The sequence below is a fragment of the Electrophorus electricus genome, chromosome 9, assembly GCF_013358815.1.
Source record: "Electrophorus electricus isolate fEleEle1 chromosome 9, fEleEle1.pri, whole genome shotgun sequence".
Taxonomy (NCBI): Eukaryota; Metazoa; Chordata; class Actinopteri; order Gymnotiformes; family Gymnotidae; genus Electrophorus; species Electrophorus electricus.
In genome coordinates, this window is record NC_049543.1 from 21,644,549 (window position 1) to 21,667,016 (window position 22,468).

Below are 22,468 nucleotides of genomic sequence, written 5' to 3' on the forward strand. Positions count from 1 at the left end.
AGGCTCAAGGCGGCTCATGGCGGCTCAGCCGTGGATGGGAGCACTAGGACCGCACGGCTCACCTCACTGCGGGCCAGTTAATTGACTTCCAACCTTATTCTACAATCCAAGCAGAAAATGGGGATGGACGAAAAAGAACGAAAAACTGTAGGAAAAGTTCTCTCTCTCTCTCTCTCTCTTTCTCTCTCTCTCTCTCTGCTACCTGCAGCTCCAGCAAGGCCAGTTAAAGACTAAATAAAAAATGAAAAGTCTGCTAGTTTAAGAGAGTTCATATCTCTCTCACACATTCTCTCTCTCTCGCTGTCTCTCTCTCTCTCTCTCTCTCTCTCTCTCTGTCTCTCTCTGTCTCTCTCTTGTCTCTGCACACACATACTGCAGTGGGGTAGATAAGGCTCCCCGAGTATCTGGTGCTATTAAAGAGAAGGCAGTTATCTAGACATTCCTGGGACTGACAGGCCTCCGAGGCAGTACCTGCCTGCCAGGCTGCCTCAGCTCCTGAGGGAGAGGGAGAGGGAGAGACAGACAGAGAGAGAGAGAGAGAGAGAGAGAGAGACAGACAGACAGAGACAGAGCAGTAGAATGAGAAAGAAACACAAAGCAGAAGAGTATGAGAGAAAGAGAGACCGCAGTAGAGAGTGAGCAACAGAGAGAGAGATCAGTAGAGTGAGAGAGATAGCAGTAGAGAGAGAGAGAGAGAGAGAGAGAGAGAGAGAGAGAGAGAGAGAGATATGGGAGTATGCAGGGACAGTTGTGAACCGACACCCTGAGCTTGTTGGTAGTGAACTCCATCTGAGTCTGCGCAGAATTCCCTGCTCTGACTCCAGCACTTGAATGTGAACGCAGACAGAAAGGGCCTCGGATGGGGAGCCACAGCAGCAGGTGCCCTCTACAGGCCTGGAGGTCAAAGCACGCGCGGCAGGCCGATGGAAGAAAGGGACGAAGACTCACGCTGTCCGAGATCTCCAGCACGGCCAGGATGAAGAAGATGTACTCCTGGCCTTGGAGCAGGTGCTTGTTCTGGAAGTCTCCGTACATCTTGCTGTCTCCCAGGGTGAACTCGCTGGGCAGCTCTTTAAAGAAGGCGGCGATGTATGGCTGAGGCTCGGCCTGCCTGCGGAAACGAAGCCCTCCACCCGTCCGGTTAATCTCCTTCAAGAGCTACCAGAGAGAGAGAGAGAGAGAGAGAGAGAGAGAGACCAACAGAGAGAGTAGGTGAAACGAGTGAACTTACATTCACGCATACAATCTGTCCGTTTTGCATGCACACACAGGACAGCTAGAGGACAGCTAGAGGACAGCTAGAGGACAGCTAGAGGACAGCTCTAAGACTGCAAAACATGCTCGAGAAGTTAGAAGCGTTGGTAACGTGGTTCAGCACTTTCCCGGGGCATGGAAATTCACACGTCTGCGCGAGAAGCATAGAGGTTATGTGGTACCTAAATGACAGAAAGAAACAAAGAAAAATCATATAGAACTCTTGTGGGCATGAGTCTGTATGATTGAATATGTGTGACTGTGCGTGTGTGTGTGTGTGTGTGTGTGTGTGTTATATGATGTGGCTAGGAGGCACAGGGACAGTGTGATAATGTCTTCAATCATCTTCCCTGCCTGACCCGTCAAAATGCGCTCAATCCCCCGCCCTTGGGCCAACTTTGAAAATATTTGTGAGCACAAATATTGACAAGCAAGTAAATTGCATAAGTGTGTGTGTGTGTGTGCGTGTGTGTGTGTGTGTGTGCGTGTGTGTGTGTGTGTGTGTGTGTGTGTGTGTGTGTGTATGCGTGTGTGTACACACTCGCATGCCTGTGAAGGTGACTTACAATTCTTGTGTTTAACTTGACAAGTTGCAGCAAAAGCACAGGTAATCACAGAGAACTGATATCCTGCTATGAATCATTTCAGGACGAATTCAGGCACTTGACTCCGCCTCAGCCTGTCTTCAAGATTCTCACCATGCACTAGACATTTAAATACCCTCTCCATGCTATACGCTAACAAGGCTATTCAGCTATTAATTCTACCGAAAATGCCTCGACGGGTTATGAGTGCCAGGAAGTGCCTAGACATTCTGCCTCTCTTAACGAGGAGAGGACGTTTATCTTGAATGAGGTGTCTAATGCACGCACACACGCTCAGACACACACACACACACACACACACAAACACACACACACACACACCTGGTGGCCATGTGTTCTGGTTCACAGTCCCAACGCTCTTGTTTGATGATACACTGTAAACTCGCACTGGACAATAGAGTAGCATACAAAAGTAGCATACTTTCACATTTTCCCATCATGCCTCAGGTCCCCAGACTTCTCCAGTATGTTAAAGCATCAAACATTTTCTCTAGCGAAAAATATTATTACATGGAAGGGTGCAGTGTACCGAGATTTTACATTTCTTGAGTCTATGTTCTGTCACATTTTCCGTATCTCTCGTTCGCGCGGTCTTATTTTTCCTTCTCTCTCTCTCTCTCTCTCTCTCTCTCTGTCTCTCGCTCTCTCTCTCGCTCTCTCTCAGTTAATCATCAGCATATGCACTTCAAAAGAAGAGGCTGAACATTATGGTGTTAGCACTCGTGCTGTGGCCATTAGCCTATCGGGATCCATTTGCATGTGAATGTGGCTCCGTTCGCTGTGCTCCACAATGTGGGCAGCGGAGGCGAAATGACAGAACGACTGGGCTAAGAGCGGTGAGCACCCTCTCTCCCTCTCACTCCCTCTCTCTCTCTCCGTCTCCCTCTCTCCCTCTCTCTCTCTCTCCGTCTCCCTCTCTCCCTCTCTCTCTCTCTCTCTGCTGCTCTCTTTTCTAAAGCCAGTCTGGCCATTCTCCAGCAAGAGTGCAGCTGTTTATCTGTCATCACCACTGGGAACGCTCCAATCAAAGCTTTGATTCTGTGCTAAGTTGTTTTGCTGAAACCCGGAAAAAACAAAACAAAACGTAAACAAACAAGCCCCACAGCCGCACCCACCCCCCATCCCTACATCCTGGTGTCCTGCGTTGAGATACGCGCGGGATGACATCACCCGGGATGCATGTGTGAGCCTACGGCAGGTGAGGTGCTCCTACCTCCTCCAGGTTCATCTCGTCCGGGCTATCCCAGGGTTTGACAAACTTTCCTGTGCGCTGTTTCTTCAGAGGTACCACCACGATGTAGTATCCCCTACAGACACAACAAAGCATTCATTTATCACCTACAGATTCCTCTCATCATTTACACATAATTTTCCCATCATTCTTAATCCTAAACGAGCATTTACACAGGAGCATCATTGTTCCTTTATCTGCCAATGGTTTCCATTACCGGACCACAGCCTTTACCAAGATTCGCCAATCAGTATGCACAAGTGTCCCCCTGAACCATGTCAAACAACACCGGATTAAACCGGTCCATAGAAAGACCGCCATGTGTCACTGGCAACACAACACAGGCGTTCGAGAAGAACAATTACTGCTCTTAGGTGTTTGGAAAGAACAATTACTGCTATTAGCATGTCAGTGAACCTCGGTCAGTGCCCGGGTGCATAAAGAGGGGGGTGATTTTTTGGCTTTGCGTTCTGCCTGGCGGAGGGGGGAGGCTGATGGCCGACTAATTAGCTTAAACCCTGGCAAAAAAAGAGCAAAGGGTTGGGAGATCATTGGAAGGGAACGGATGTGTGAAGTAGATGGCCAGAGAGGGCAGAGATTGAAAGGAGAGAGAGGGTGAAAGAGGAGAAGAGAGAGAGAAGTCTCCGGAGGCAGAGGTGGTGATCCTCTCGGCCCACGTTCGCTCCTCGGCGGCCGCTCACTTGACTTTCTCCGTGGTCTGCACTGGGGGCAGCTCCACTGTCACCATGCCGTCGGAGTTGGTCTTGCCCATCAAGTAGGGCTTGGTGCGCAGGACGTCCGGGGCGGTCATGGCGGACACGCGATGCTGCAGGCCGCCGGCGCTGTTACCGCGGTTGGTCAAGAGGAAGGAGTACTGCGTCTCGGGCTGCAGGTTGGTGATCAGCTTCTGCGTCAGCTTTCCATCCACCTCCACGCTCTGCCCGTTATCGTACAGAATCTGTGGAGACGGATGCGTGGGGCGCTAGCATGTTAGCTGGCTGCAAGGCTATTACTGGCTACTACGTTAGACAGTGTGGTGTCCATAAAGTCTTGCATAATCAGATGGTTCTATTAACAAGCAAACAAGCTTACTGCCTGGGTACTGTACGAATAATATGGATTATTGGATCAAGTATACTGAATCAATTTGTCCATGTCCATGTTTTATTTAACAATATTCCAAGAACCAGGTGTAACTTGATGTAAAGTTCTCCAAACAGGGATTTAGCTTTTGTTATGTCATGGCTCTGTGTGTGATATTTAACCAGTTTAATTCCCCATCGGACTGAAAGCTCTGGTGTTCAGCAGAAGCTGTGGTCTCGAGTTGTATCTGTGGTGTCGAGCTGAAGCTGTGCTGTCTAGCTGAAGCTGTGTTTTCAAACTGAAGCTGTGGTGTGAGCTGAATTAATGGTGTCGCGCATAAGCTGTGGTGCTGAGCTGAAGCTCTGGTATCAAGAACAATCTGTGGTGTCCAGCAGTATCTGTAGTATCGAGCTGAATCTGTGGTGTCGAGCTGTATCTGTGGTGATAAGCTGAAGCTGTGGTGTTGATCTGAAACTGTGGTGTCGAGCTGTATCTGTGGTGATAAGCTGAAGCTGTGGTGTTGATCTGAAACTGTGGTGTTGAGCGGAAGCTGTGGTGTCGAGCTGTATCTGTGGTGATAAGCTGAAGCTGTGGTGTTGATCTGAAACTGTGGTGTTGAGCGGAAGCTGTGGTGTTGAGCTGTATCTGTGGTGATAAGCTGAAGCTGTGGTGTTGATCTGAAACTGTGGTGTTGAGCGGAAGCTGTGGTGTTGAGCTGAAGCTGTGGTGTTGAGCAGAAGCTGTGGTGTTGAGCTGAAGCTGTGGTGTTGATCTGAAACTGTGGTGTTGAGCGGAAGCTGTGGTGTTGATCTGAAACTGTGGTGTTGAGCAGAAGCTGTGGTGTTGATCTGAAGCTGTGGTGTCCAGCTGTCTTACGGTGAACGGCTGTGCGGGGTTGTAGTTCTCGGGAATCTCCCACATCAACAGCACGGAGGTCTTCATGGCAGCTTTCACGTGAAAATTTTTTGCAAACACTGCTAAAAGAGAGGCGGAACAGACGATTTAGACAACCACGGCCGAGGCAAACCCGCTCCCTACTGCCTGCTTCTCCCGGACAAACATCAGACCCTTACCTTGCTCAACATTTTTCCCCCCCTTGCACAGCACGGCTTACCGAGGGCTAGTAAAATACTCCCAGCTTACCTTTCAGCTGTTAGCACTGGTTCATCGATTTCTACCCTTGCTTGTGGAGACTCTGCCTATTCGCAGGACAAACATATGGTCAGGGCTAAGCCCAGGAACGCTAGCCCCTCGTCCCTCGGGAAAAAAGCGTCACACTCTCACTATCTGTGGGCTAAGCTTGAGGGAGGGATGGAGGAAGAGGCTGGCCTGTCGGAGCCGAGTCGAGGGGGGTCAGGTCGAGTTGGGGGGGTCGGGCCTCCTACCTTGTTCCAGTGGTTGGGTTCTGAACTGGATGCTTGGACTGTAGGGCCCGGGGCCCTTGCTGGTAAAGGCACACATTTTGATATCGTAAGTGGTGTCTGCCTTAAGGCCGTCCAGGACCACGGTGGACTCGGGAGCGGTGATGAAAAGTTCCGAGGGGCTCCTGGGACTGTTGATGTCTTTGTACTGGAGGGCGTATTTGATAATGGCGCCGTTTTGCTCCGCCAGCAGCACCGGAAGCCAGCTGACCTGAATGGTGTTGGTGGTGGCGCTTTCCGCCACGATGCCTTGTGGGAAGCCGGAGGGCGTGTCCTCTGGGGTGCTGATCTCCTTGACCGTCTCCTCGCCGAAGCCCACCCTGTTGCGGGCCGAGAGACGGAACGTGTAGGACGCCCCCTTGTGGATCTCTTTGGTGGTGTAGTGGTTCTCACGCTCGGGGAACTCGATGACCGTCAGGGGCTCGACGTCTTTGCGGCCAAAGCGGAGGCGGTAGCCTTGGAGCAGGCCGTGCGTGTTTGGCGGTGGGTGCCACTGGAGCAGGGCTGTGCCCATGTTGGTGGGGCTGACCATGAGGCGGGGCTTTTCGGGCACTGGAGAAAGGAAAAAAAAAAAAAACACGGTCACAACAGAAATGGCGGAATCGGAAACGCGCACCACCCTGTCTGTTATGAAAAGCTTTCTGGTTTTGCCGATTTTATCTTTGCATACATTTTGCATACATTGCATACATTTTGGTAAAGGTTTAGCAAAATAGAACGGCCTGTTGTGAAATAAAGGCAGCATGTGAATGCCGCGTTCATTGGCTAGTAATCACCCTCGGATGAACAGCTGGGACAAATCTGGAATAAAAGCTTCTTTTTTCTAGAAGTGTGAATGGCAGCGCCATTAATGGTACAACATCAAAATGCTGCCTGATGGTGCATTTCAAGAATTTCAGCGAGAAAAACGAGGCCGTGAAGAATTCTGTTCATTTGTTAAAGTCTTTTCACTGACATGTTCCTTTATTATTTCCTTAACCCCTGCCAGCCATTCAAAGCCAAACCGGTAAGAGAGCGGAGTCACAATTGCTGTCATAATTGAAAGGGCAATTACAGGCGTTCGCTCTTAAGAGCCGGAGGGGCGGGGGGAAGCTTCGTGCAGCCGGTCTGCACGGCTCGGCTCAGCTGAGCTGCCGCCCCTCAGTGGCTTCAGAGGATTGGACGATGGGCGTGGGCTGATGGGGCCCCCTACCTGCCCCGGTGGATTGGACGATGGGCGTGGGCTGATGGGGCCCCCTACCTGCCCCGGTGGATTGGACAATGGGCGTGGGCTGATGGGGCCCCCTACCTGCCCCGGTGGATTGGACGATGGGCGTGGGCTGATGGGGCCCCCTACCTGCCCCGGTGGTGGTGACCAGCTTGGGTTTGCTGCGGGCTCCATCGCCCTTTGTGGTGTAGGCCGCCACGGTAACGGAGTAAGTAGCCTCCGCCTGCAGATCCGTGAGGACCATTTCCTGAGGGTGAGAGGACAGGGTCCTTGTAACACCCGAAGGAGGCAGGTACAGGACTGAAAACGCAGTGCGGACCTGTAACTGCGCGAGTGCAAAGCGCGAGCCTCTCCTAGAGGTAAAATAATGAGTATCATAATGCGACATACTTATGCACTGCATGCGAAAAGACTACGCTAAAATAAATGAACGGATAACACGGGAAAGTTATACTGCCTTTAAGTCAAAATTAAACCCCTGCCCCAAGCTAAGGATTTGACTACCCAACTGTTCTAGAACAAACTAACCAAATAAGCTAGGTAAGTTGTGGGGTATTGTGTTTACAGTTCTTCATACACCCACACCACATTGTTTTGCTTGGAACATTCATAGCAATAAATCAGACCGGAGCACTTACATTAATCAGTACCACATTATCTGTGCTTTTGCATGCCTTAGCTAGCTTTTGTTTGAACGAGGGTAATGGTTAAGACACACACACATACGAAGACACACACACACAGAGCGAGATATAGAACTGCATGGTAGTTTTTAAGCAGTGTGGGAGTAAATGCGATTTAGTTTTAGACACACTTTCATCTTTACTCACATATTCAGTCGAGTCATCATACTCCCACTGTTTAAGACGTGAGGGGTTGGGGAGCGATGGGAGAGAAACAACACAATCTAAGGTTACGATCGTACTAGTGAGAGACCAGTCTGGGAGGAAGGAGGAGGAGGTGGGGGTCAAAGAGAGTCAAAGCAGGACAACAGGACACATGTACACATGACATACGCTAACCCCCCTCTGTGTGAGGGTGAGCGATGGCAGACTACGTAAGGGTTAGCATTACGTTAGAGGATGAATAAAGCACTTTAACACAAATGTGCATGTTTTCAGTCACCGAAAACCACCGAATTGCCTCGGAGGGGTGCTGTAACCATGAAGGACAAGTTTTTTAAAACTTTTCCCAGTTTTAGATTTAAACATTGGGCAACAAAATCTGACACCTTTTTTCCCCCCCACAAACTAACATAGGTGGGTCTTGTTATACTATATAGTACATATAGTACACTGAATGTTTCTATCACATATGGTTTTTAAGTGACATTGGAGTATATATTAAATATTACATGAGGTATATGTTACTTATTCATAGATAAGTCTGTTATTACATGTAACATATGTACAAACATACTTCTAAAATAAACACTGTATGATTTGTGCCTGTATTTGGTCTCAGGGCCATCCCTCTTCAACAGTCGTCTAATGACATAGAGGGTGTCCAGTTTCTCTGATAGCACTTTTCCATACTTTACATAATCACATATGAGTATACTGGAACAAAGGCAAAAAAACCCAAAAAACTATGGGTGAAATTCTGCAGACATATTTGGATTCAGCATGCCAAAGCATAGTAGACAGGTATATTCTGCACGATCAGTGCTGACCTGTGTCATTTCAAGCATGTTATGAACATGCGTAGAAAAATTCACTTCCGTTAACGTCACTACTATTATTAACCACGTCCGTTTAACATGAGCAGTAGGAGGGGATTCCAGTGTTGTTTCAGGACTCTTCCCACAGCTGCAGACTACAGACTTGTGTGGCTGGAACTACGCTAGCAGCGGAGCCGCGAGCTGCCGTGAATAACTCTGTCTGCTGCAGCTACAGTACACAGTTCCTGGCCTGTGCAATCGTACACGTGTGAGCGCTCAAGCAGGTTTCACACGCCAGACTGTGGCCCTACCTGAGCGTCGTCGATCAGGATGTCCTTGATGACGGGATGGCCCACGGGTTCCCCGCTGAGCATCCGGACATAGTGCACCTGGTAGCCGCGGATTTGCCCATGCTGGCGGTTGGGCACTGGAGAGCGCCACACGACTTTAACGGACGAGGAGTTGACGGCTTCCACCTCGACTTTGCGAGGGGGCCCACTCGGCACTGAGGGAACCATGCGGTGGAGAGAAAAAATCATCATTATAGCAGCCCCGGCCCCCCCCCGTCAGGACAAAGTCCCGCGAGCAAAATGTCGGCGTTCGGAAAAATCTAGAAAAGGGTAGCATACAGTTTACAGGTACTGCATAACACTGATATTTCAACAATGGCAAGTAAGAAAAAAATAATCTGGAAAAAAAAACAACCCCCAAAAACAGGTCGCACAGGTGACCTTATTTTGTTTTTTGCAAGACAGTAAAAAATGGATTTTGTGGATTCAAAATATGGCATAAAAATGTAATTGGGTAAAATATGCAAAAAACTTAGCCAAAGAGAGTGCTTCAAAGGTTTGAAGAACCCAGAAAGATTTTGGCTAGGATGCATTTAAAAAAAAAAACTGAGATACAGGGGAAAAATGTTATATGGGCCATTGATGAAAAAAGACTTCCTGCATTTCTTTATGCCTCCCACTGTCCGTCTACTCTGATTTTCTCGAGTTTTAAAGAACAGTTTAAAAAAGTAGATCAGCAAAAAGACGTTTTGTTCCAAAAAAGAAAAAAAAACAAACAACGCTGAGCAAAAAAAAAAAGTAAAAAAGACAAAAGAGACAGTTGGGAATGTTGGAAGCTTTAGGCCTGGGGTGTGTGGAAAGAAGTTTGCCATGTATTTGTTGAAATTCATTTGGTTTATTATCAGCAAAAAGGTAAAGATTTAAAAAAAAAAAAAAAAAAAATCACCCAAAAAATGCCTGTAGTGTTAAAATGTCAGTACAGCAAGCAAAGCAAAAAAAAAAAAATCCAGGTTAATGAAATTAGTCTATAAATAAAAAATGCAGAATTGTTTTCAACTCTGCCACAAACAAAACAAAAGAGAAAGGGAACGGTATATTACAAGTGGCTCAGGCAATTGTCTGTCAAATTCAGGGTTGTGGAGTCAGATGATGATTGGAGGGACTGGGGGGTGGGTGGGGGGATTAGCAAAGGGGCGGAGCATTTTGGCGAGACATACCATCCTCCTCTGTACGGATGAGCTGTGGTAAGCTTTCAGGCCCTGCTCCAACGTCTGTATGGGCGATGACTGTCACTCTGTATTCCGTCCATTTTTCCAAGTTTTCCAAGAGGTAGTGGGAATTTTCTGGAGGTATTTCCGAGATTTGCTGTATGGAGGTGTCCTCTCCTTCCGTGGCAGCGTACTGTATTGTGTATTTGGTAATGATCCCATTCTGGAGCTCCACCGGTGGCGGTTTCCAACTTACCAGAATGTTGGTGGAACTGGGGCTTGAACATGTGATTTCCTGAGGTGGGGCTGAAGGCTCTGATTGGCGGATCAGTTTTGAGGGGAGCAGAGTTGTCGTTTGGTTTGAAGGGTCATTTGTTTAGTTGTTTTGATTTGATTAATTCCAGGTAGGGGTTCACATGGGTTGTGGCAGCAGGAATTTTTGTTTGTTTTGTTTTTGTGGTTGAAATGGAGGATGATGATGATGATGATGATGATGAAGAAAATGACGGACAAACACAAACAAAAAGAAGGAGGAAAACATAAAAGGACAAAAAAAAATGAGGACGAATCATGTGGACCAAAATAAAAGTCCAAGTTTCAAAGTAAATGTTTCAAAGTAAATGGTAAATAATATACATGAAGTAACACACATAATGATGGCAGAAATGTCAAAGCCTTCTTAATGGGGATCAACATAATAAACTCACAAACAGTATTTGCATGGGGAAACCAGAGTGGTAAAAAAAAATATCTCAACAAGAAACAACCTACCTTATTAAAGCTAACTATACTAACATCCCTGAAATGTAATTCCAAATCCTTCACCTTGTTTCGTTATTTAAAACCACTCAAAAACTATTCCGTGCTATCTACATTCAGTTTTTTTTTTTTCTCCAAGCAGTTACCATCAATCCAAAAAAGTAAAGGTTGATGCATCAGTTCTACCAGAATTGAAAAAGTTTCATTGCTCACCAACCTTTCCGAGGCCTGTTGGTTTGAGGTAAAAGCCTGATCGATCCAAGAAAACACCTCTGACGTTTAAAGGTCTAGACTTCCACAGACAGACTCTTTCTCATCACCCCACCCCACCCCCCACCGAGCTGACGAAGTTTACTTCCCGTTATCTGAGGGAGCTGCTGGACTGTTACTTACCTCATCTACACCCCTCGTCTTTCCTCCACGAGACCTCACATTTATCAAAAATGCTGTTAAATGTCAGAATGAGACTGTAAGTGTGAAACTTACTCTTTTTCCCCCTTCCTTTTACAAAGTCTTCCATTTGCAGGACATTTCGGCGTTTGTTAAATGGCCCGAAGCTCAATTTGGAAAGCTTAAAGATAAATCTGTCAATCACACGTTTATTCCCTGACTCAATTTGAATAAAAGGAGAATAAATATGAGGTCTGCTGTGAACGGAAATCTGCCTTTTGCTTTAACTGTTCAAAGTTGCATTTGAGCTTTCCACAGCACTGTTTTGTTTAGTTTTGTTTAGGTTTTTTTTTCCTCAGCTCACTACATCTTTGCAAAAAGCACAAATGCAAATGCATGAGGACAATCGTCAAAAGACAAGGCACCGCAGATCAGGCCCTCTGACGACCGCCGTGCCAAAGCAGCGCCGTACGCGTAATGCCAAATGCATAATTCTGCACTTTACCAGTGCGCTGCCCTGCCAAACGTCTCTCTTTGACACGCACTTGAGGTGGTGTTTTATTTAACAAGGGTGACCTTGTCAATTGACTTCACGAGCTGACTAGACGTCACTGTTGGGGGAACAAGGCTCATGCACCTTTTCATTTCCAAACAGGTCATGTGATCAGTTCAACCACTGAGACTCTGAACTTAGGCCCAAAGAGCTTTCAAACTGTTCCATTTTCTGAAGCCTCTTGCATTTAAAAAATATATATATATATCTTTCCATGTTATTCCATCCTTCTAAAGGTGGGGAAAGCTCGGGGGGGAGTCGAACGCTTCGAGAAAATGGAAGGGTTTCCGGAAAGGTCCCATGGCTGCTGTCAGGCCGGCCCATGAGGGAAGAGGACCTACGTGTCTGGGGTGTCTCTGCGGAGATCTCATTGGTGTAGGCCCCGATGCCGTGCCTGCTCCGGGCTGCCAGCTGGAAGGTGTACACGGTGAAGGGCCTCAGTTCCTTCAGCAGGTAGGTGGTTGTGGGCTCAAAGCTCACACGGTTCTGCAGAGACAGAGAAACTGCCATTAACAACACCGACCACACCATGAAAGCTTGCTGCTAGCCTGGCAATAGCCACCAAGTAGAGGAACAATGATGGAGATGAAAACATCTTGCCGGCTTTGAGATCCGTGCCTTTGTTTTATAGATTGCGGTCACGGTCACGTTTCGGTAGCGCACACAGTTTCCGCAGGCGCGTTCTGCGTCTGGATCTGCCGCACACGCTCCGCATCCGCTGCATCAGGACTAATGTCTCCTCGTTTCAGCACCACTCATGTGCGCGTTCTTCTTGCGCAGAACGGGATCGGCTTCCCGTCGGATGGCTGTGTGTAGCGCTGCTCCCCACGCACAGCTGGAGAGGAGAACTCACCTCCTCCTTCTCGTCCTTCCTCTTGTAAAGCAGCTCATAGCCAGTGATCTGGCTGTCCTGGCCGCTCTGGGGAGGTGACACCCACGACAGCAGGACGCTCGTCTCCGACTTGGCCTCCGCCCTGAAGTCTGTCGGCTGGGATGGGACTACGAATTAAGTAGAGAGCAGGTTTTTTTTGGATTGTTTGTGTTTTCCCAGCTGTACGACATGTTCTAAGCCATGTGTACTAGTCACCAAACCCAAACACATAACGCGGTTAAGTGAAAGTGACCTTGCGTTATTCTCTAACAGTAATTAATGATCCTGCTTGCCAGCAGGGTTTTCATCACTAAAATGAAGCTAAAATAATTTGACTTTGGGGAGCCCAGGGACATTATGGTTGTTTACACCATAGGTCAAAGACAGAAAGCCTTATTATGAAAGCGCGAGAGAGCGAGAGAGAGAGAGAGAGAGAGAGAGAGAGAGAGAGAGAGAGAGAGAGAGAGAGAGAAAAGAATTGTAGACACACACAAATGCTGATTCAGGCCAATGGACATTACCCTGATTGCTCTGTTACAAGGCCTATAATTCTGAAGCGTCAGCGTTACAACTTTGCCTAAAAAAATGTAAAAAAACCAAAAAAAACGGCGCAGAAAACACAGGGCTAATAACTCAGCGAACACAAACTCAATGAGCCACTTTACCCCCGGTCTTGGCTATGATCTGCAGGTCCGAGGAGAGGGGTCCGTCCCCTACAGAGGTGTAAGCCAATACTTTGATGTAGTAAGTCTTGTTGGGTGTCAGACCCTGAATGGTGAGGAAGTTAGCACTGCGGACTATCTGCTTCTCCCATTGGTTGACGTGCTGGGTGGGGTCCAGGGTGTAGTACACCCTGTAGCCCATGATCTGCCCGTTGGCTTCTTCTGGCTCTTCCCAGTGAATTATGGCTGTTGTGGCGCTGAGCATGCGACCCCTGACTTGGCGAGGGGCCGTGCTGGGCGCCTGCTCCGCCGTTTTGGCCTCGATGGCGTCGCTCGCCGGGCCGCGGCCGATGTTGTTCACGGCGACCACACGGAACTCGTAGTCCGAGTACGGGCTCAGGCCGCCGACGCTGTAGCGTGTGGTGGCCACACCATCGATCTCCTTGTAGGAATCCTCAGAATATTTGGGCTTGTGCTGGATGATGTAATAGGACACCGGTTCCGGGTTCCCAGAATCCCACGTAAGGGTGATGCTGGTTGCTGTGCGTTCCGTTACCATAACAACACCTGGAGCTTTGGGTAAAGCTAAGATGGAAATGAGAAGATTGTTAATTTACTTCCTTTGATGAAAAAAAAAACTACTAATAAGTACTTTAACTACTTATGATTCATTCATTGATTAGTAAATTAATTAGAAATGGTAAATTAAGTAACAAAGTAATTAAGGGCTAATTAACAACAGGTCTTCGTGCTGCTAATTCTCAGGTTTGCACTTGTAATATCCAAGAGAAAAATCAGTTCTGAACTTAAACTGTGAAAGTGGGTTTACTTAAATGAACACCCATTTAAAATGACATTTAAATAGCAAATTGGACAAAAGGAATGCCTCGGGCAGCTATCTGCAGGGCCGTGAGAGTTAAGCACTGACAGCTATTAGCATTCATGAACATTCATGAACATTCATGAACTATGCATTTGTGCCCCTGGGCCTCCTGCTGAAGGTTGTCACGACAACCCGCTATGCCACGCCACAGACGAACGGAACGGCGTGCCAGTGGAACAGCATTCCCTGTTGACGGAAGACAGTGAACGTCTTGGCGTAGCCCCGGGACAACGGGAGGCAGCTGCGTGGGTGAAGGGTGGAGCGCAGATGGAGCAAGTTCAGTGTATCCCATGTTGTTTGGATCCGATAGCAATGTTTTCTTAAACATTTGCTGACTAATTGTAGGAGCATTATTTGGTAATAAATAATAATAAATAACAAAAGGCACATGTGGTCTGGTAAGAGAGCTTCTCATATTAACAGAAAAGGAGCTAGGAGTCTGGGGAAGAATGTGACTAATTCCTCGGTGTTGTGTCTGGAAACACGGACACATTGTGTGCGTGATTCTTTGCACGGATTCAAATGCATTCAACCTCGTACTGGTCGGCATGCGGCTGGTCTCCCAGAATGACAAGTGGCTACATGAGCACATGATGTATAACTGCATGATAAGTGATTGATTGCGAAAGCAGCAAAGCCTAAAGCACCAAAGCCTGCATAGACTAACCAGTTCATCACAGGCTTGGTGCTTTGTGCTGCGCCTCTGAGTGGGACGGCAACCGCTGCCTTATCGTCCAATTCTGGCCCATAGTCTGACTTTGTTTTGTCTTTCAGTGGGATTAACTGGCAGCTGGTGTGGTCTCATCAAGGCCACTAGCAGCTGAACGCTGGTCTCTTGTGACGCCACTCACCCTTCACCGTGATCTGTGCCACAGCCTCTATGACGCCCAGCGTCGACATTGCGACGCAGGTGTAGTTGGCCGACTGGCGCACGTCAGTGAGCTCCAGCACGTTGCGCCCGATGGGCATGTCATCCTCGGGGGTCAGGTCCTCTGCCCCCAGCATCCACTTGACGTAGGGCATGGGTGAGCCCACCGCCACGCACGTGATGTTCACACTGCCCCCCGGCATGATCTCGCTGTCCGTGGGCGGGATGGAGAAACGCGGGGGAACACGGCGCACTGCAAGACACCCACACATAAAAACGCTAGTCCCTCGCACCTGGCCAAGCAGTCTCCGACACGGTGATTGGACAACTCCAATGTCAATCAATACAATTACTGCTGTGCACAAAACCACTACAATGGAGTTTTCATTTAGAATTATTATAGTGGCTATCATTATTATTACCAATGCTATTTTTAACATTAATAACATTAATAGTTTATATACGGCTATAGAAATGATGGTCTGATGGAAAAGGTCAAAACAGAACGGACAGTCAAACATAAACACACACGCACACACACGCACACGCACAGGTTTGTCCAGTTCTAACAGGCTTCAACAGCTCAACAGGCTTCAACAGGGGGCAAATGTGATTACGTACGGAAAGTCATGCACAAATTGTATCATCCAGTCCACATACAGAGATATGACAGGGAGGGAGGGGTGAGGAGTGGGGTTTGAGAGCTCAGGGTGTGGGAGGGGGCGGGGTTTTTTTTTGGGGGGGGGGGGGTGAACCGGAGGACCAGACAGCATGCACGAGCCACCGTGTGCTCTTCCGACGACTCCCACACCGCCTTCGTCCAGTTGATGTGAAGGAATGTGTTGGCTCACTTTGCCACATTGCGCGCGCACACACACACACACACACACACACACACACACACACACACACACACAAAAACACAGCTCCCGGCGGCAGGAACACGCAGCCCGCAATCCGCAAGGCAGCCAAGGCCAAACAGTACAGGTCTCAACAGCAATGGTACAGGGAATGTATTGGGATGGATTTCAGGAAATGACAGTTAGCCTGTGGTTCAAGTGCACATACACACATGGAAACATTCCCAGTGTGGAGCAGGGATGGATGAAGCCCGGCTGGGGCGGTGGGGGAGGTTACTCCAAATGTGTGACATGCAAACTGGTACGTGACTCGCTTGGGGGGGGGGGGGAGCGAATGAGAGAGATCAGACAGAGAGCTGGAGAGGGAAAGAGAGAAATGAGGGGAGAGGGATACAAGTGGATTGGGAGAGGAGGGGGGGGGATTATGAGGGGAAAATAAATTCCAACAAGCGGTGTGCACAGGAGTGGAGCAGGCCTAACAGCATCGCATTACGGGAAGTCCACAGAGACAGTCTATTAAAAACGAGTGCCATACAGGGTAAAGACGGGGAAAGAGAGAGAGAGAGAGAGAGAGAGAGACGGCATCGAGATTCTTCGGGAGTGGACACAGGAGAGACTGTTGTCAGTTTGACACTCAAACACAGAGCGGACCGGGTGGGCGGGAAGAGGAGAGGGGCATCTCAGGCAGGACCTCGGGAGGGTCGGCCGTTCAGCTCAGACAGATGTCGTCAGTGTTACTGCTTATCACACGGGGAGCAATTGCTGAAAGTAAGTTAGTTAAGGACACTGCACAGGGCCTGGGCATTTGGGATGGGTTGGTTGGCTGGTCGTTTTTATAAAAACTGTTGAGTAAGCAACAAATATACAGTATAGAGGTCATATAAATGATCTTAGTTTTTTTCTGCTTTCTTTTTCAGTTGTTCTATTTCCCCCTGTAGGGGGGTTGCCCTGGTGGGACTTCACTGGGAATGTTGCTCGTTATCCTCTTGTGGCTGGCGGTGAGGTTGATACCGATGCCGTCGCTATGGTTACACACCCTCGTGCTATTACTGCGCTCCGATGCTCTGCCACTGGTATGTCGCGTTCAGTCCGACTGACACCGGGCAGAGCTTTGCCGTGGCTCTCGGGCAGGGGCGACCTCTGACTAAACACCGGCAGGGAGGGAAGATCTGTGTATGCCTCTGCGCAGCGCATCCTCATTTACTCCAGAGGCCCCGGGGTCCTACAACACTAGGGCCCGTGCCCCCGGTTTCACATTCGGCGAGCGGAATGGTCAGAAAAAAAAAATATATGGCACACGCAGAGAGCTTGATGGAGAGAAAGAATGCTGCAAAGAATGAGAGACAGAATGAGAAGAGAGAGAGAGAAAGAAACCTTCACAATTCTCAAAGCTCATTTGGCTTAAGAACCTATGCTTCTCTGGAGAGAAAATCTTACATTATTAAATACAACTTTCTCCTCCTATTAAATTTAATTAATATCCCATTGAATCTCGTTCCCAGAACGTATCCTGTTATCCCATTTGTTTGAATAGCTTTACATCTGTTATGTCCTGTGAATAGTGCTCAATGGTCTTCAGTCGTTCATCACGCGCACAGAGGAGAAGCTCCTTCACGGGCGTGTGAGCAGGTGAGTTCCGTCTGTCTGCACCCTGGCAGGGACACATTTGGCATTTCTGGGACCCCAAGCAAAGTTATATCGGGGGGCTCTAATCAAGGATAAGATAAATACTATATTTCTCCAGCGTAAACAAGCGGGGCCTGTCCTACTGCAGTCAGGACTAAGCTATTCTGCTTTCTTTTCATTAATTTTCTTTCATTTTCTGGGCATTGCTGGGATTCGAGTGTTTCGTGGTTGGGTTTATGAGTCCTGGTTAGCTAGGTTGCATGTTATGGTATGTCTTAGGTGTCCAACAGTGAAAGAATTAATGTGTTTAGTTTATTTCAGCCAACTGCTTATAGCCGGCAGGGGGGCCCCTGATCTCTGGGCCTCACGCATTTGCGTTGTGGTAAAAACACCCACCTGGGGTGAGATTTCCACCCCATGCCCCTCTGTGTGTGTTAAACCCAAATAACCCACAGTCCTCAGGGCTGAGGGACCCAGTGGAAGGTGCTCAGCCTCTCTCGGTGCGAGGCATTTATCTGAGCTCCACGATTCTCGACAGTTCTCAACATTTCTCGACGTTTCTCTACGTTTCTCAGGGAAGCATCCGAGCTGGAGGCGGAGGGGCATTTGTCGCCACGGTGATGCTGGTGAGGATGATGAACAGGAGCACTGACATCAACATCTGAGGGAGGAACTGGCCACCAGCACGGGACGAACCAGTGCTTCATGCAAAACCCAACAGGGCTGACACATTTACGAACATTCTCACTCACTCTCTCTCTCTTTCTCTCTCTCTCTCTCTCCCTCTCGCGCTCTCTCTTTCCACATGCAACACGTTTGGGATGGTAAGGCACCATATCTAAGACCATGGGCATTCAATACAAACAACAATAGGAGAGGTAATCAACAACACAAACAGAATGAACTCCAGCCGTAACAGGAGAAAGAAAATATATAGATATATATATACATAGATATATATATATATCTATATATATAGATATATGTATATCTATACACTTATAGCCAACAAATAAAACAAATAGCTACACTCATTTCATTTCCATTGCTCATAGTTCTGTTGCCATTTGGTTTTGCAATTCAACGCAGTGACCATGGTTTTTTCCCTCTTTTTTAGTACAGAGAAATGATTTAGAACGTTTTAATTTTTTTAAAAAAAAGCAAAACACCAACCTTCTCGGAGCTCTGGGAATGTGGGGAATTTTGGATGCAGAAACACAATGAAATGAGGAAAAACAGGAGAAAAACGGGAGAAAAACAGGGGGAAACACAGAGAGAGTAAAACGGCCATGTACAAGAGGCGGTCATTAGTGCTGCTTATACACATCTCTCACAGGACACGCCCCCCTTCGGTGGGCGGAGAAGAAAAAAAGCGGACTGGTGCTTCTGGGTAAAGGAACCGTGAGATCCAGAGCACACCCTGTCCTGCACTTAGGGATTAAGCTGGAAGATGCTGTTGATTGTGACACACTTTAGCTTATATACTGAATTTAACAAACATCAAGTCAAAGAAATTTATATGTATTAACAACATAACTTGGACATTATCACATTATCACAGAAATTTGATGTAAACAGTAGAAATCAATATATAAATTAGACTTACTATATCGGTATAGGAAATAAACTAGAAATGTAGGCAATTGGTTTGGCTAACTCCCAAGACACGTATATATTTTTATATATTTTTAGCTTATTGGACCTAGCACTACATTACAAATTCGTTATAACTTGTAACATATTTTACATTGAATATGTAGATCAAATTAAATTTACACTGAGATCATTTATGCCTGCTAGCCTAATATATGCAAATATGAAATGTATTTTTGGTACTTAAAAGTTATTAAAGAGAACGATGTTCAACCCTTAGTTTACGGTTATAAACATTACTACCACAATCTCTGATACACATACATCATTTGTTTTATATGAAGGTGCAACATTAATATTACGCTTAATATGTATACGTGCCTTTAAACATGATATGTGTAAATACATAGGTCACTAAATTAGATTGTTTTTTGGTTGTAAAATTCTTTTTGTTAAAATATTTTTCCTCCATTGTTGCCAAAAAAGAGAAGATAAAGAAAAAGAGAAAACATCAGATGGACACTTTGGAGAGGGGGGTGTTAAATAAAAAGTAGGTGACCCATAATTCTCTGCAAGGTTAGAGGTCATCTGTATTAGTACCACACTGGGTAATCAAGTCATTAAAGTAGGAAAGTTAACAGGAAAATTCAACAAACCAAAGAACAGTCATCCTGAATTCCAGGTGCCAAACCAGACAAGGAGGGTCATTTGCAACAAACTACGTACTTACAAACGTCCCTCCGGAACTGGCCTGGGGAATCCACGAGTTAATCAGCCGACTTCTATATCGGACATGTGTACTTGTGTTCTAGTTACGCTGCTGGGGATATCTCATCTGCATCTGCTCAGGCTCTTACACGCCGGCTTTCCGTGACCTCTGGTTCATATCTAGGTTCGCCACAGTGGGCTAGGGTCGGGGGTCGGGCTTCGTACCTCGGACGTAGAGGTTGGCAGGCGCGGAGTAACGTGTTCCGTCGTTGTTAGTGGCAACACACTCATACTTCCCCTGGTCCGACTCCTCGCTCTGCTCGATCTGCAGGGCTCCTGTACAGCAGGGGAAGAACACGCGGAGCGCGCCAGTGTTAGGGCCCGATCCAGGAGGCACGACACCACAACACAAAATAAAAATCTGTTTTCTTCTTGCTTTTCCCTCAGTGTTTTGGCAATCTGTTTATGCCACAGGAGGCAGTATTCTTTCTCACTCATCGCTCTCACTGGGACGTCCTGCTTTCATCCTTTTAGTCACGGCTAATACAATATAAAGGCTGCTCTAATAGATGGCCTATGCAAAAAAAAAAATTAAAAATAAACAATAATAATAATAATAATAATAATTTTTAAAAAAATAAAAAGAATAAAGGAATCTCAGCTAAGAGTGACGGCTTGACTAAGTGCTCTTTTCTTCTTGGATGTTCACTGCATACAGTGAGAGTTCATCCTATAACTTCTAATGCAGATTTCAGTTCTGTAGGCACGGTGCATAACAAAATCATAATAATGAAGGTATGGCCCTTATAGCTACTGGCTGGACGGCATGCATGGTTTTTCTAAGAGACGCACTTTAGCCCGGCCCAGTGCCTACTCAGAACCGAGGCTGTCGTGCGAGTACATTGCTTAAAGAGCTCAGTGGCCTTCTTATGAGACACCACAGAAATCACATAGATGGAAAATGAGGGACGCTCCGTCTACATGTTGCAGGGTTTCTGAAGGCACGGTAAGTCTGTATTAACGTAACTTGAACTGTTTGCGTGGCAGCCGTCACGTGTACACCAAGTTACTCAAAGTGGTGACACTACAGCCCTGCAATATACAACGCCTGACAGGACTGTTCAGTATGAGGATGGATGTTTCTGCTGTAAACAGCATGGTTCAAACAGAAAGTCAAAGAAAGACCAGACGGTTTACAGGGCACAAAAGCAGCATAACCAGGGAGGACAGTTTAACAGAAATTGTTGGGTTATGAATTGTTTTGGTTTTGTTTTTTTGTTTTTTTCGCGTACTCAATTCCAAATCGATTAATCGATAAGATGGCTCATGACTTCAAATGGCAGAATTAAAAATGCAGTGCTTGCAAAAAAAAAAGAAAAAGAAAAAGAACAAAGAAGAAAAGAAAAGAAAGTCAAAAAGTTTTTAAATTTATTTATTTTTTGCTGCTTGGACTTTAAAAAATCGTTAGAAGACTCATTAGCATCTTGCGCATTTCATCACCCTCTGTCATAAAATATTTGACATGCAAGTCTTCAAAGAGCAAGAAATGTATGTCAGTACAACTTACAACCTCTTTGACAACCCTTAGCTGAAAAATAAAATGCAGTTGTATTAGCGGTCAAAATTCAAAATGGCTCTTGCCGACAAGAAAGCAACCAACCACTGCTAGAGCTTGTTTAAAGCCACAGTTGACACCCATAAAAATCCACCAATGGGATCAGCAGTGTGGTGTCACATGACCCAGGGGGAAAAACTTCATGTGCAGCAAACCACGCCTCCACCTCCTGAGTTGCTCAACAAAAAAAAATCACAAAATGGCACCTCAGTTTCCCCTCTGCCAGACCCTTCAATAGCTTTTCCCCCAAACCCTGAAGAATGAAAAAATTAAAAAAAAATGTCAAAAAGGAAAACAGCCTTCAACCCAAGAAACGCAAGAAGGAAAAATAGGTGGTGGAAGGAAAAAGCACCGTAGAAACTTTATCAAAAAAGTAGTTGTTTGGGCTTTTTTTTTTTTTTTTGAGAAGGGTATAGGTAGAGCAAAGCAAATAGAGAAAAGGACTGAGAATTTAAAAAGACAGAAAGATGTTTGGTTTTTTTGGGGGGGGGGTTGGTGGGAAAAATCTCCCGTGGCAGAGGAGAGGTGGCGAGTTGTCTTCAGCATGCCCGCGTGAATCCGTCATCGAAGGGCACGACTGAGGTGCTCAAGAACAGCTAAGGGGGGAAAAATGTTTGGTTGTTTTAGTTGGACAAAAAAGAGGGACGAATGAGTCGCTATGGCCAAAGAAAAAACCAAACCAAACCAAAAAACTAAACCAAAAAACAAAATAACCCTAAATGAAAGAAAGGCAGGTTAAAAAAAAAACTAAAAAAAAAAAAAATAAATATATATATATATAATAATCAGAGGGAAGAAAAAGAGCGTGCGATATGCTTTTTTTTGTGTCTCAGGAAGCATATCGCAACTTATGCGCTGGAAAAAGAAGGCAAACCCAACCGAGGACAGAAAGCGAATACGCAAAAAAAAGATGTGTTCGGATGGAGGGAACCGAAGAGGATGAAGAGGATGAAGAGGAGGAGTGTGGGGAAAAGGGTCAAGGGTCGGAGGGGGCAGGGTGGGGGGGTTGGGGGGTGGAGGGGTCTGGATGGAGAAATGGGACGTAAAGATGGATGCGGGTGGGGGTGGAAGAATGAATTTAGTTTTTCATTCTGTGAACTTCAGTTCAGAAGTCTTACCTC

At 46.7% G+C, this 22,468-nt stretch overlaps 1 protein-coding gene across 50 annotated transcripts in view; it reads right to left on the bottom strand.

The window, feature by feature from the left end:
* Positions 1-22,468, bottom strand: part of LOC113582932 (protein tyrosine phosphatase receptor type D) — a 404,960-nt gene that overhangs the window by 35,682 nt on the left and 346,810 nt on the right. For 9 of the 50 annotated variants that reach the window (XM_035529821.1, XM_035529856.1, XM_035529815.1 and 6 more), the window contains 16 exons: positions 22,466-22,468; positions 19,958-20,068; positions 18,605-18,616; positions 14,929-15,198; positions 13,198-13,779; positions 12,515-12,660; positions 12,003-12,147; positions 9,969-10,274; positions 8,773-8,966; positions 7,632-7,658; positions 6,931-7,048; positions 5,559-6,146; positions 5,050-5,150; positions 3,792-4,048; positions 3,073-3,166; positions 949-1,158 (listed from right to left, as the gene is read on the bottom strand). The exon at positions 22,466-22,468 is cut by the window's right edge and continues 15 nt beyond it. In XM_035529821.1, the coding sequence (XP_035385714.1) occupies positions 949-1,158; positions 3,073-3,166; positions 3,792-4,048; positions 5,050-5,150; positions 5,559-6,146; positions 6,931-7,048; positions 7,632-7,658; positions 8,773-8,966; positions 9,969-10,274; positions 12,003-12,147; positions 12,515-12,660; positions 13,198-13,779; positions 14,929-15,198; positions 18,605-18,616; positions 19,958-20,068; positions 22,466-22,468 (3,164 nt within the window). The remainder of the gene's footprint in view (positions 1-948; positions 1,159-3,072; positions 3,167-3,791; positions 4,049-5,049; positions 5,151-5,558; positions 6,147-6,930; positions 7,049-7,631; positions 7,659-8,772; positions 8,967-9,968; positions 10,275-12,002; positions 12,148-12,514; positions 12,661-13,197; positions 13,780-14,928; positions 15,199-18,604; positions 18,617-19,957; positions 20,069-22,465) is intronic. The other 41 variants (XM_035529851.1, XM_035529850.1, XM_035529847.1 and 38 more) reach the window with 19 other exon arrangements.